Here is a 12,109-nt window from a genome sequence, read left to right on the forward strand (position 1 = left end):
CAAAAACCACTCACCACATCCTTTGACTCCAACACTGACAACGAAAGCTGTTTCAACTTGGCAATTTCCTTTTGATAACTATCCGTTGGAACTTGCAAATCGTACATACTCAGAGACCAGAACGTCACTAGGAACTGCGGGCTAATATCTTCCCAAACTTTAGGGACATGTAATGGTCGAACGGATTCAACAATTGGATCCATCACAGCTGCTGTAGCTTCTAAATATTTCTGCAATTTCTGGTTCGTCGTTAGCTTCTTAGCGTTGGGATCCGATTTTCGTAATTGATCGTACTTTTGCTGTGAAAATTACATGAAATAAGAAGATATTTCTTAGGATTATCTATGAGCGAAAAACTTACATTTATCTGATGTGAAAACATTGGCCGAGCTAGGAAGAAAGCTACATCCGAATGAATGTGATACTCTTGGAGCATCGAATGAATAGATGGCAACCTTTCGACATATTCATCAACGGAATAGGTGGAACCGAGGAAAGTACCGAATTGGACCAGAGTATCCTGACATTGATCGTATAACTTTCCAACAAGCTTTAAGTGATTCTGAGCAGTTTCACGGTATATAACACAATGTTTTTGTTGCGCCATGAGCAAACATAGAGCCACTGCTAAATCGTTGCTTGCCAGAGCTTCTTTCAGCCTCTGCGACGACTTTTTTGTATTTCGAACTTGACTGAAGTAACCCGCCTGGAAATTCAATAATAAGTATAAGAAACCGAGGAAACTAAGAAGTAAATTTGCAAACATACTTCTCCGCGCAACAATTCTCCTCCCGACATTGCGTTCAACTGCTCATTGGTCATTTCCTCGGCGGCTTCAATTCCCGTCATTTTTTGTACAACTTCTTTCAAGATCAATAGATCCAAACTGCAAGTTAAACCGGTTTACACAACTATTTCAGATAACACCTTGTGGATTAGTCTTACCTTTTATGAGACTTCAATTGATTCGCGACATACTGCAGCAATCCACTGAGCTCAATATTATATTTTTTATAAATGGCACCACAGAAGTTCGCCAAACTCTGCAGCCACATCGACAGTGACGTACCGTCGTGCTTAAACCTATCCCTATCAGCTACAGCTAACGACTCGATCAAGCAGTATCCGAGCATATCATAGGACAGAGAAGTCAGATACTTTAATGAATCGACCACCGGTGTAATGAGGTTATCGTAAATTTGTATTTGAAGTAAAATCTAAAGAGTTGATAGGTTAAAACTTGCTTCATTTTGATTTTAGGGGCAATCATACATAATCAAATAAAAATCCAGGAGCGGAGTGACTCAATTTTCCTATCAACCGCCCAACCGGTTTGACGTTCTCTTTGCTGACACGTTTCATTAGCGACTTTATATTTTTTTGTACTATTCCGCGGCGGCGAATTAACATCGGGTGGCTCAAATAAGTTTCGTTTTTCCATCGACTGTATAAACTATATCTGGAAAGCGATTGCAGGTGTCACTTGTTTAGTTCAAAATTCTTGGAAATCAACCTCAACACTTACCTAAATTGATAAGGATAAAACTTAACGACTGTCCATATTTCTTCTGCTACACAACAATTGCAGTCCAAATATGAAAGAGCTGGCAAAATTGATGAGTCTAAAAGTGATAAAATATCAAAATACATTATTTCCGCAGTAGTTCCGTTCGGCGGCGTATTCAAATGGTCAATATTCATATCGGAGAGAATGGTCCGCATGATACGAATCAGCTTTTGAAGGAGAATCGAATCGTAGTGTAAAGATGGTCCTAGCGCTGCAATCATTGGAAAGGCTTTTTCTCGAAGCTCACTGAAATCATTAACCTGTAGGACGGGAAAAACAGAGCAAACACCAATATTCATTATGTGACGATTTCCCAATAAAATCCATGCATTACTTGAAGTTCCTCCACCAGATTAAACTCCGAGGAACACAGCACACTCTTGAGTATGCCAGGCAAAAAGCATTTCTTGCGATACAGACTATCTATGCTTATGTTAATGTAATTGGCTAGCGCCTTTGCAATGGGCTCATTGACAACAGCGCACTGTTCTGGAAGTTTTTTCATCAAATTCTGCGCCGTCGTCCAATCACCAACTTTTAGAAGTGCTTCACAAAGTCCCCATTTCTGATTCATTAAATATTTTCCCTGAAATAAGCGCAAAGTGATGAGCATTCAAAAATCCTTTCCTTTCAATACGAATTAGGGATTCGAACTTGTCCACATACCATTGTGTCCTCCTTTTCGGGTTCTTGTTCAGGTTCCTTTTCTTTGTTTGTTAAAATTATATTCAACTTTCGCACAAACTCCTTTGCTTCATTCAACTCTTTCTCCCAGTCTTGGCATATGGACTTATCTGATGGGCTTAACTAGAGGCAGACGAACAGTTTTAGTCTCTTTTCTCCTATTCATGTCAATTTCATAGTTACCCATGCGTAAATTTCATCCAAATCAATGACTGAGTACTTAAGTAGTAACGCGGTAATTTTATACAATGATTCAGGTGTTGTACTTTCACTGAAATAACGAAATTTGTACCCCAGAACTTCACAGATTATGTTTCCGTTTCGCATGTAAGACTGCAACAATGGTATGAACAATGTGTGTCTTTCAGGTCTCGTTTCAAAAGATTCCAATATAATGTCAAGAACTCGATTAGGATCCAAATTGAAGCAACCTGTGAAAGTATTAATTTGTCTTATCTACTATTTTCTGATATAACGCTAACATTCTTAAAAATGATTTATGATGAAGTGGTTATTTATGATGGTGTTACCAATTGTTAAAGACTTCGAACCATTTACTTATAACCAATCTTGCCCTGTGAGTTTGGGGCTTAAGGATTCACTCAAAGCCTCCTCTGCTTGTCGTAAGAGGCGACTAAAAGGGATAGACATTTTTCTGCCAACAACGGATAAGGACTGACCTCACGGCAACGACCTTTGACTATCGAAAACGGACTATGATTAGTTTCTAAAATGTGCGCACGCTCCTCGAAAACGAATTCCAGCGACATAAACTGGGCATTTTGAGCCTAAACGAAGTAAGATGTTGGATACAGTACTCCTCTCCCTCTTGTCGCACTAATGGCTATGTGTTTTTTTACTCTAGAAAACCAAGTGATAGCAGACGTGAATACGGTGTCGGATTGCTTTTGACGACTACAGCAAGGCGCCCTCTCTTCACCTGCGAGCCGGTTTCTGACATACTTCTAACTGCTAGATTTCGGACCAGGGTAACGAGCATCCCAATTGTACAATGCTACGCACCAACAGAGACTTCCGATGAAGTGGAGAAAGATGCTTTCTACGACCAATTAAACGCGGTTCAGGAGAAGTTTCCTAAAGGGACATGGTGATCGTGATGGGTGATCTGCATGCGAAAATGGAATGTGACAACATCTTGCTCGGGTATGTGATGGGGAAGCACGGTCTTAGCGACCGTAATGGTAATGATAAGAGGTTCGTGAATTTCTGCAACGTCCACCGTCTCGTCATTGGTGGCACACTGTTCGCACAGACCTTCCTATACGGTCAGTTGGGTTTTAACTGCCCGACATTGTACAAGCAATCAGATCGACCACTTCGCAATCAGCAGTAGATTTAGGATTTGTGTTCTGGATGTACGTAACAAGAGAGGCGCTGGCATTGGCCTTGAAAGTGACCACCATATGATGGCCGCTAACGTTCGCTTACGTGTCGCGTCTGCCACTTCTTGCAGCATTGGGGAGTTGCGACCCCCTAAAGTCAACATCGACCGCTTGTACGACCCAGCTGTCGCTCGACAATGGGAGAGCTATCTTACTGGTCGAGCGGCAGATCTGCTGAGTAACTCTCCCGAGAATGTCGATGAGCATTTGGCCCCCATCAAAAATGCTCTTTTCTTGGGTGCTGCACACGTCGTCGGCCACGTCCCGACAGGGCATCATAAGACCTGGCTGTCTGCGGATTGGTGAAAGCGGATTGATGAATGGAAGGGGTTGAGGGCTCTACTAACTGATGCGAATGATGACGGGCGTAACGCGCTCGAATTCCGATACTGAGCGAAAACCCAAGAAATTCAGCGTACGGCGTGACAAACGAGAATTTGCTATTGTGCAGGGAAGCGGAAAATGCCGCAGATTGCAATGATTTCAGAACTGTATACCGCATCAAGAAAGCGCTTGTAGGTGATCGCAAATCTTTCAATGGTCCTGTGAAGGAAGTCAACGGTCGATTTCACATCCACGATGATGAACAACTGAAGAGGTAGAAAGAACACTTCACCAGGGTCCCTAACCGTATTATATCCGGTGAGAATCCTCCTTTTATGGATGAAATAACTAGTCACCGTAACATGCGAATACGGACTGTTCCTCCAAGCAGAAGAGAAATCATTCCGGCCATCAATGCAGTCAAACGAAGTAAAGCCGGTGAGTTTGACAGTCTCCCCGCAGAGTTATTTATCCCTGCATCTGCAGTTACTGCAAATCTGCTGCTTCCACTCGTACGGAAATTTCGGAAATCTGAGACCAGAGAGTCGAAGAAGAGGATCACTAGATTTCATCTAAGCGCACTACCCTGATTTTTTTTCGGATTTTTGGGATGGGAGTCCTCTCTCACTTTAGGTGCGTACATTTTGTCTCCTTACTCGCAATTTACGCCAAAACTAACGTCGGGTTCGGAAAGTACGAATCGAGACCATTCATTTGATAGCCTACACAACTATATCCGGTGAATTTTTTTTTAAATCCCCCCATGTCAGGTATGGGGAGCCTCCCTTTAAACTCCACCTAAATTTATGTCACTCGCTGTATGCGTGGGATTTCATAGTTCACATCTGTCTATCAAATTTCATTCGGATCGGTTTGGCCGTTTTGGAGAAAAGTGCGTATAACAGACAGACAGTGATTCGATTTTAATAAGGTTTTGTTTTACACAAGAACCTTAAAGAGCTATTGCAAAGGGACGTGTTCATAATGAAGTGCAACCAATTGTTAAAGATTTCGGACAATTTTCTTATTACGAATCTAGTTCTCAATGCTTTGTGTCTATGTCCTTTGATGGAAACAGTTTATCATTAATAGTCTTTTAGGAGGGGAGAAAAGACAACAAATTGGCTCTCACGCGCCCTTTTGTTTGTCTTTCCGTTTCGTCCGAGTTTACGCCATACCTCATCATTGAGCACACATTCAAGTCATTTTCTGCGCATCTACTTAGGTCGTCATCGCGATTTCTATAATTTTTGTATTCAAAGTGCAATCAGCCAAACGCAGAGGCTAAGAAGAACTTAATCGAAATATTAAGAAAAATAGCAAAAAATTGCGAAAAGAAAACTACTAAAATCCTTTGAGCCGTCGGCAGTAGTGTGTCGAACAGATATCTATATAAAAATTACATTTTTTTGGAGTACTCTAACAGTGGCTAATATACATCATTCTTAAACGAATATAAGATTATTGTGTAAAGTTATAAATGAAAGCAAAGTAAAAGAAACAAACAGTGAACACTTTACCGCCCAAGTCATCGTGCTCAACGACCTGGGTCAAACCTCGAACGAGTACATTGCCTGCAAATTGTACGAAAAGTAACGCAACCTCCAGCAGACAAAGAGCTAGTCGAGCAGAGCGCACTGAGACAGCCACGCTACCAGTTCCAACCTTGAGAATCAATTGAATTTCGTTGATTCCAATCACCAAGGACCAGTGGATTCAGTTTATGTCAAGAACGTGTCCAGGTACCGCGAAGTTGCCGCTTCAGAATCGTCGCCAATTACTCCGTCATCGTGACCCAAGGAACTCCGCACTCTGCGAAGCAGCTAACTTAACTGTTCTTGAAGACACGTCGTCTGCTGCAGCGATTTTCTACGCCAAGAATTCTTGCAAGGGGAACTCCCTGCTCATTTCGGCGGCTACGGCAATTCAGGAGACTCCACATTACCGAGATTGCAAACCTATTTTCTTAGTTAGTGGTAACATATTTGAACAGATAACATAATATGGACATTTATCAGGTCGCTCGCAGCAAGAGTTGGCGGGAAGTTTTTCGAAGTAGGTTCCACTCCGGTCTCCGCTCGGGTCGTTTTTCTGTGTGGTTGCGTGATTTCATTGCTTCGGTGGCTCTCTTCTGTCCGCTCCGGTTGTTCGTTCGATTCCAGGATTCCGCCTCCGCTTTGCTCAGTTCGCTTGAGAGGCGTCACGTAACATGCCGCATGGTAACAAAAAGATGGAAGGCCCGATCCCCTGTGGCAGCGGTCGCAGTAAGGGAGCCCCCGTTTGCCGTCGCCATGCAGCGGGCGTTGTTCTGCCAATTGGAGGCGCTATTTGCGCCCGCGGGCGTGACAACGGTACTCATCGGTCCAACGGGCTGGTCGTGGACGTGTTGGAAGACGCTCAGCTCACACGAAGGCTATCAGCAAGTGAGGAGGCCAAGCTGAATCATCTACTGAACGAGCTATCGCTGGGCAACCGTACCCCCAGCCAGCTATTTCGAGCTGAGTGGGTATAACGTCGGATCAGAAATGTTGAAATCCTTGCGGAGAACACCACCACCAAATCTTGGCCTGTGCGGACGCAGTTTCCAAACTGCCAGCGACTGTGAGTACCTTGCGTCCGACAGGTAGATCTCGATCGGAGCCAAGGTGGAGGTTTGCTTCTCGCCCTCAGCGGCTCCGACGATTTGCTGGTACTACCGTAAATTCGGAGTTCAAGTGACTAAATGTACTACTGGATGCAATTTCAAAGCTAGGCCCGCTGGAAGCTTCGGCGGCGACTACTCGAAACGCAGTGTCACATCGCCTTACAATTTTCGACTCTCTGAGCAGGTGTTGCTTTCTGGTCGACACGGGCGTGAAGATATCAATTCTCTTCGTACCCCGTCCAAACATGCTAATATCGCAAAACATGCGACTGGCTACCGCGAACTCCTCTCACATCCGCTCATACGCTTACAGGCAGCTGGATGTCCCGGATTGCACTGAACGTTTTCGTGGCTATTCGTTTTGGCGGAAATTAGCACCCCCATTTTAAGCGCAGACTTCCTGTGTCACTATGGGCTGTTGGTGGACCTGCAGAACAGAAGCCTCGCCCTCGCGACCTCTTTAAAAGCGTCAGCAGAAATGTCCACTTACGCCAACGACACTCTTACCATTGTTTTCGAGGACATTACCAACCAGCGCATTCGCGCACTCCTCCGAAAATATCGCAACATCTTTACTGAAATTAGTTTCTTCCAGCCGATTAAGCACGATGTGCAACACCACATCAGCACTACGATCAATTCAAAGGTGCGTCTCCTCTATCACACCAGGAGCTAGCTGTTGTCGACAATTCCAGCCGGGTACGCTGTTCCACTCATTCATGACTTCGCGTATTACTTGACAAACTGCCCTGTTTTAACGACCTTGCATCTGGCCAAGGCATCATCAAATCCCTGTAGCTTCCGAAGATGTACCGAAAACGGCTATTTGCACATCTTTCGGACTCTTCGAGTTAACCAGAATGACATTTGGCTTGTGCAACGCTATCTAGACATTCCAAAGATTCATCCTCGTCTACATGGACGATGTTTTGGTCAATCAATCGACAAACACGTAAAAAAAGAAGTATGTTTACTCCCTGGGTCGATCAAGCGCTTCCACACCATCCACCTCGACATCATTGATCCTTTGCGACACTCGCACTGTTCAAGTATTACCTCACAACCATCGACAGATTTATGCAGTGACCTTAAGTAATTCCTCTAACTGACATTACTACACAATCATGTGTCAAGGCCCTCTGCCGAGAATGGATCCCGGGTTTTGGTGAACCATCACGGACCAAGGAAAGCGATTTGAGTCTACCCTTTTCTCGGAGTTAGCACCTGACCAGGATACCACGGCATACCACCCGCAGCCCAATGGGCTGATAGAACGTTGGTACCGGACGCTGAGGCCCGCGCCAATGGCTCGCGACGATCTGTCGTGGTCGCAACCGTTCTCTTTCGTCCTCCTCAAACTTCGCACAGCCCAGCAAGAGGAATTCACGGCCAGCCTCACGTAGATGATGCAAAGAGAGATATCAGAGCAGGGTTAAGCGGCTCGAGCATGGTGCGTCTGCTCAGGGATGCGGTTTCGAAATTGCGACAGACTTCGCCTTCACGACATACCACGTGCGAGGTCGACAACCCCAGGGACCTCGAGACGTGCTCCCAGATCCTCATCAGAGTGAACGAAAGCCGCTGCACACACCATATCAGGTGCCCTTTAAAGTTCTGAATAAAAGGCTTGCAGAGTCCGCGCTTCGATAACACTGTATTTTGTGGACTAGAGTCCCGGAAGTATTTATATAAAGCGACACTCAAAAGTGACAGTAGCTCTTCGAACAGAAGGAATAATTTCCATATAAAAATAACATTTTCTTTATTGGATATTTGGATTAATCTAACAACAGCACACTGCGGCACTTGTCCAGGGTCCTGACGACCTTTACCCTATTGCCCTTTTCGGGAAGCGGATCGGAATTTATTTATACTTCTCGAACGCAAATCACATACTTTCGCCGACAATTTAGAAACGGTGGCTGTTAGTGCCCAACCGGGCCACCTAGTTTGATGTGCCCCGCGATAACTGGCCAGCCACTAGTCGCGCGTGGACCTCGTGGATTACACCATTGGTGACGACTAACGTGTCCAGGGACCCTAAATCTGCACAGTATGCTCTCCGGCAGTTCTTGCAGCCAGAAAGACTGCAGCAATTTAGTTCCGACTTTGTCACCACCCAACTGCTTTAGCTCAGCCGTTTCACTCACTAATAAGCGTCTAATGAGTTGCTCCTTCAGCTTTGTGTAGGAGCGGTCCTCTAGCATGTCGAAGGCATACTCAATCGGCTCCTAATCCAACCCGACGAACGCATGATTGAACCGCGTGGTATACAACGTGACGACAGAAGCAAACGGTGCTTCGAGCTGGAGCTATGCTTCTTCGCAAAAACGATGGCACCCGTACAGCTACTGCAATTATTGAAAGCTCTGCCGCGGTTTTGTCTGTGGACATTTTGCAGGTGCCGAAGCGGCACAACCTGCAGCACCAAACGACACTCAAGTAGAACGAAGACTAGCATGCGTTTTGGTTATTAATATTTTTTTTTAAAATAAATTGAAATTAAATTGATTAACTTTAGTCCCTTGCCAGTCGATTAATGTTGACTGGCCCAAGAAAACGGCGGCAACAATGTCGACGTCGCTGGATGGTCCGTGCCTTGAGAGTAGCGGTCCCAGCTTTTTGAAATTCCTTCTTCGAGCGGAGTATCTCGACGAAGGAACGGCAGTTCTCTACTTTGCAGGTGGAAATCTTTTTGTGGTTCCCAAAGAATTGTTTACCTAGTGTCCGCAGGCTGCCCCTAGCAAAAGCTGGACAATCACAAAGGAAGGATCTGAGTATTGCCCCTTCCTCTCTGCCACTTTTGCAATGCGAATTGAAAGGTGTACCGAGTCTGGAAGCATAATCTCCTGTGAGCCAGCACACCGTGAAATCTTTATGCATTCGCATTCTTCTGGCCCAGAAGCTCTCACAATCGGGCCTTGTTACAATATAAGAGGGGGTAGGTTGTTGTTTAGGATCTGCGGGATCCTAAGTCCACATCCATGTGATGGTGGACCGGACTGTTGGCACTTTCCGTCACGCTGTTCCCAGGGCAAAGGTGAGGCAGCGTCTGATGCCCTGGACGAAACCGTCAGGCAAATTTTGATTTTTTCGAATATAAGAGAGGCAAGTCGTCCTCTTCGACTAAGCACATCTGAGCTCAGCGTAAGCCAGACGGACTCCGTCCACCGAGTGACTGTCAATAAAGCTTCACCTGATCAGTCAGTCGTTCCGTCATTGCCCATGCTCCTATGACCGGGGGACCCAGAAGGGAGTGATTTTGAATATGCTCCCTGTCAGCCTTCAGATTGCCAGTACTGCGCTGACGATTCCTGGAAAACCGTACGATCACATTGTATGTACCCGAGAAAACGCTCACACTGATTCCACAGACCACCTTTGATGCGTTGGTGACTGGAAAAGCAAAATTCTTCTTGAAGCTCAGCGTTCTCGAGATACTTCGTTTCGGATGTCACTACGGCCGTAGGGCTGGGATATTCAGTATCCGGTCTCAAATATTCTTAGAGCACTGTACACAGGTGCAACTTCAGGAAATCCAATTGTTTTCTATAAATGCTTCCAACAATTCAAAGGTTGGAAGATATAAGTCAATGGCAAGTTGGGGTGCTGACGGGAGCACCACGAAATCCTCAAGAAAATATAATCTTGAAACCGGCCTCGTCTGCATTAGCTCTCAGCGCTCGCTGCACATCTTAGTTTCCTCCTGAATCAATTGTTCCGATTCCTGAACTGGACTTTCCATACTTTTCCGAATTACCGCAGATTCTGACAGCAATAGGGTAACCTCGTCAAATAGTTTAGTTTGAAAATGGACTTTCTTAGCTCCTAAAGACGCTTCTCAACAATAAAACTTACTCACCTATCAGAGATTTTATGATATCGAGAATGGCCACGGATGAACTCGCCCCGAAATCTTGGTTCAATTCTGTGATAAGCTTCGCATAACCTTCAGACTCTTCCCTGAACAAATTGAATCGCCGCTGCTTATAACTACCAAAATAACAAGCGTTAGTAACCCAATATGAATAACCGGCTCCCACTTACTATAGTTTGGTCTTAATTTTAATGAACTTTGTGTAGAAAATCTTATTCTTCACCGTGCCGGCATCTTGCAAGGTGTCAATTTCGAGTCTCTCCTTGAGAAGTTTGTCTGGAATCACTTTCTCAATGTCCTTCACCACCTGACAAAATATCTGTCTTTCGTCTGTGAGCCCGTCCGACAACAGAGACGTTTCCGCGTCGATGATATTAATCACATCAAGGACGTGAGAAGCAAGGTCCCAGTGCAGACTCTGCGGAACAAAACTCAGTGTAAATGTCGCATACTAAACCTCCAAATTGCGCCTCAACTCTTACCAAGATATCATTCAAAGCGGAAATAACCGAATCCCTGCGTATTCGTCCCTTCAAGCATTGCCAAAATAAATCATAAATTGGCCGGGAAAGGTTCCCTTTGAGCGATTCATTCCTTGCACTGTCCTCATCACGTAAAGCATGTCTGATGAGCTTCACGCTGAAATAAACCGAAATTTTCATGAAATTGCTCTATTCTGGCGGCTATTCGACTTACTATTCACTGCGTCCGTGTTTCTCCCAATGTTTCCAGCCGTCAAAAGTCGAATTTAATGCCATCTTATTAGTGTAAAATTCCCGAAAGAAACTTAAACACTAAAAGCCACAAGCGATTGGCATTACAAATGGCTGTCGAATTGAGTTTGACATATGACGGATCAAGGTGAGGTACTAGATGAAAGAAGTGGGCGGATTCTCGTATGAACCCGTGGATTGTGTGAAGTGAAAATAATTCGTTTTTTGATTTCAGCATTTATGGAAACTTCAGCTTTATTAAAGTTGACGTGCGGTTGGCACAGTATGCGAAACGCTTTCGGTATTAATGCCGCCCAATGCGTGGTGCAATAATAGTTATATTACCAGATTTTGGTATTTGTGTAAAAATGTTAATTTATTCAGGAAACAATTTGTTCACGAATTAATCAGAAATAAAAAGAGATACTTTTTAGTAAATAACGAAGTGATTGAATGAAAAAAAGAATTGAACAGACCAGCCAAGCCGGATCCTAGGCGTTGTACTTTATAGCAATCACCCAAATGGCGCTCTTTTCGTCCGCCCGACGACAAATGACAACATCGTAGGTATGTAGATGAATATTTAACTTTTAAGTCATAGAAAATTTATGATTTACATTTTCTTAACATATAAATCAACAGAAGTCCTTATTCTGGGACTACCCCACTAACTACCAGAAACTGTCTGAGGCCTTTGGCCTTCACTAGAAACAGAATTGAGCCGACTCAGATCTTCAAAGCAAGCCTGTAGCATTTACAAAAGAAAACTGTTTGTCTCCCTACAACTAGGGATCTCTTTGAGCTTCCCCAATAATTGTGCTCGCAATAGCTTAAGTTAGGCAATCGCGTTTCTCCCTAGTCTTCTCAGCTTCAGCAAGGCAAATTGCAGGATAAGAA

The 12,109-nt window shown here is 44.4% G+C and overlaps 1 protein-coding gene across 3 annotated transcripts in view; it reads right to left on the reverse strand.

Annotated features, from left to right (window-relative positions):
- LOC119651923 (THO complex subunit 2) overlaps positions 1-11,327 on the reverse strand; it is a 53,961-nt gene extending 42,634 nt beyond the window's left edge. For all 3 annotated transcript variants that reach the window (XR_005249506.1, XM_038055753.1, XM_038055752.1), the window contains exons 1-13: positions 11,196-11,327; positions 10,982-11,138; positions 10,670-10,917; positions 10,485-10,615; positions 2,435-2,682; positions 2,234-2,374; positions 1,902-2,153; positions 1,526-1,827; positions 1,273-1,459; positions 946-1,217; positions 769-886; positions 362-706; positions 15-299 (exon numbers count right to left, since the gene is read on the reverse strand). Coding sequence is in view for 2 of the 3 variants with exons in the window: in XM_038055753.1 (XP_037911681.1) it covers positions 15-299; positions 362-706; positions 769-886; positions 946-1,217; positions 1,273-1,459; positions 1,526-1,827; positions 1,902-2,153; positions 2,234-2,374; positions 2,435-2,682; positions 10,485-10,615; positions 10,670-10,917; positions 10,982-11,138; positions 11,196-11,257 (2,748 nt within the window). In the remaining variant the exon portion in view is untranslated. The remainder of the gene's footprint in view (positions 1-14; positions 300-361; positions 707-768; positions 887-945; positions 1,218-1,272; positions 1,460-1,525; positions 1,828-1,901; positions 2,154-2,233; positions 2,375-2,434; positions 2,683-10,484; positions 10,616-10,669; positions 10,918-10,981; positions 11,139-11,195) is intronic.
- Between the last annotated feature and the right edge of the window lie 782 nt (positions 11,328-12,109).

The sequence above is a fragment of the Hermetia illucens genome, chromosome 3 (genome assembly GCF_905115235.1).
Source record: "Hermetia illucens chromosome 3, iHerIll2.2.curated.20191125, whole genome shotgun sequence".
Lineage (NCBI taxonomy): Eukaryota > Metazoa > Arthropoda > Insecta > Diptera > Stratiomyidae > Hermetia > Hermetia illucens.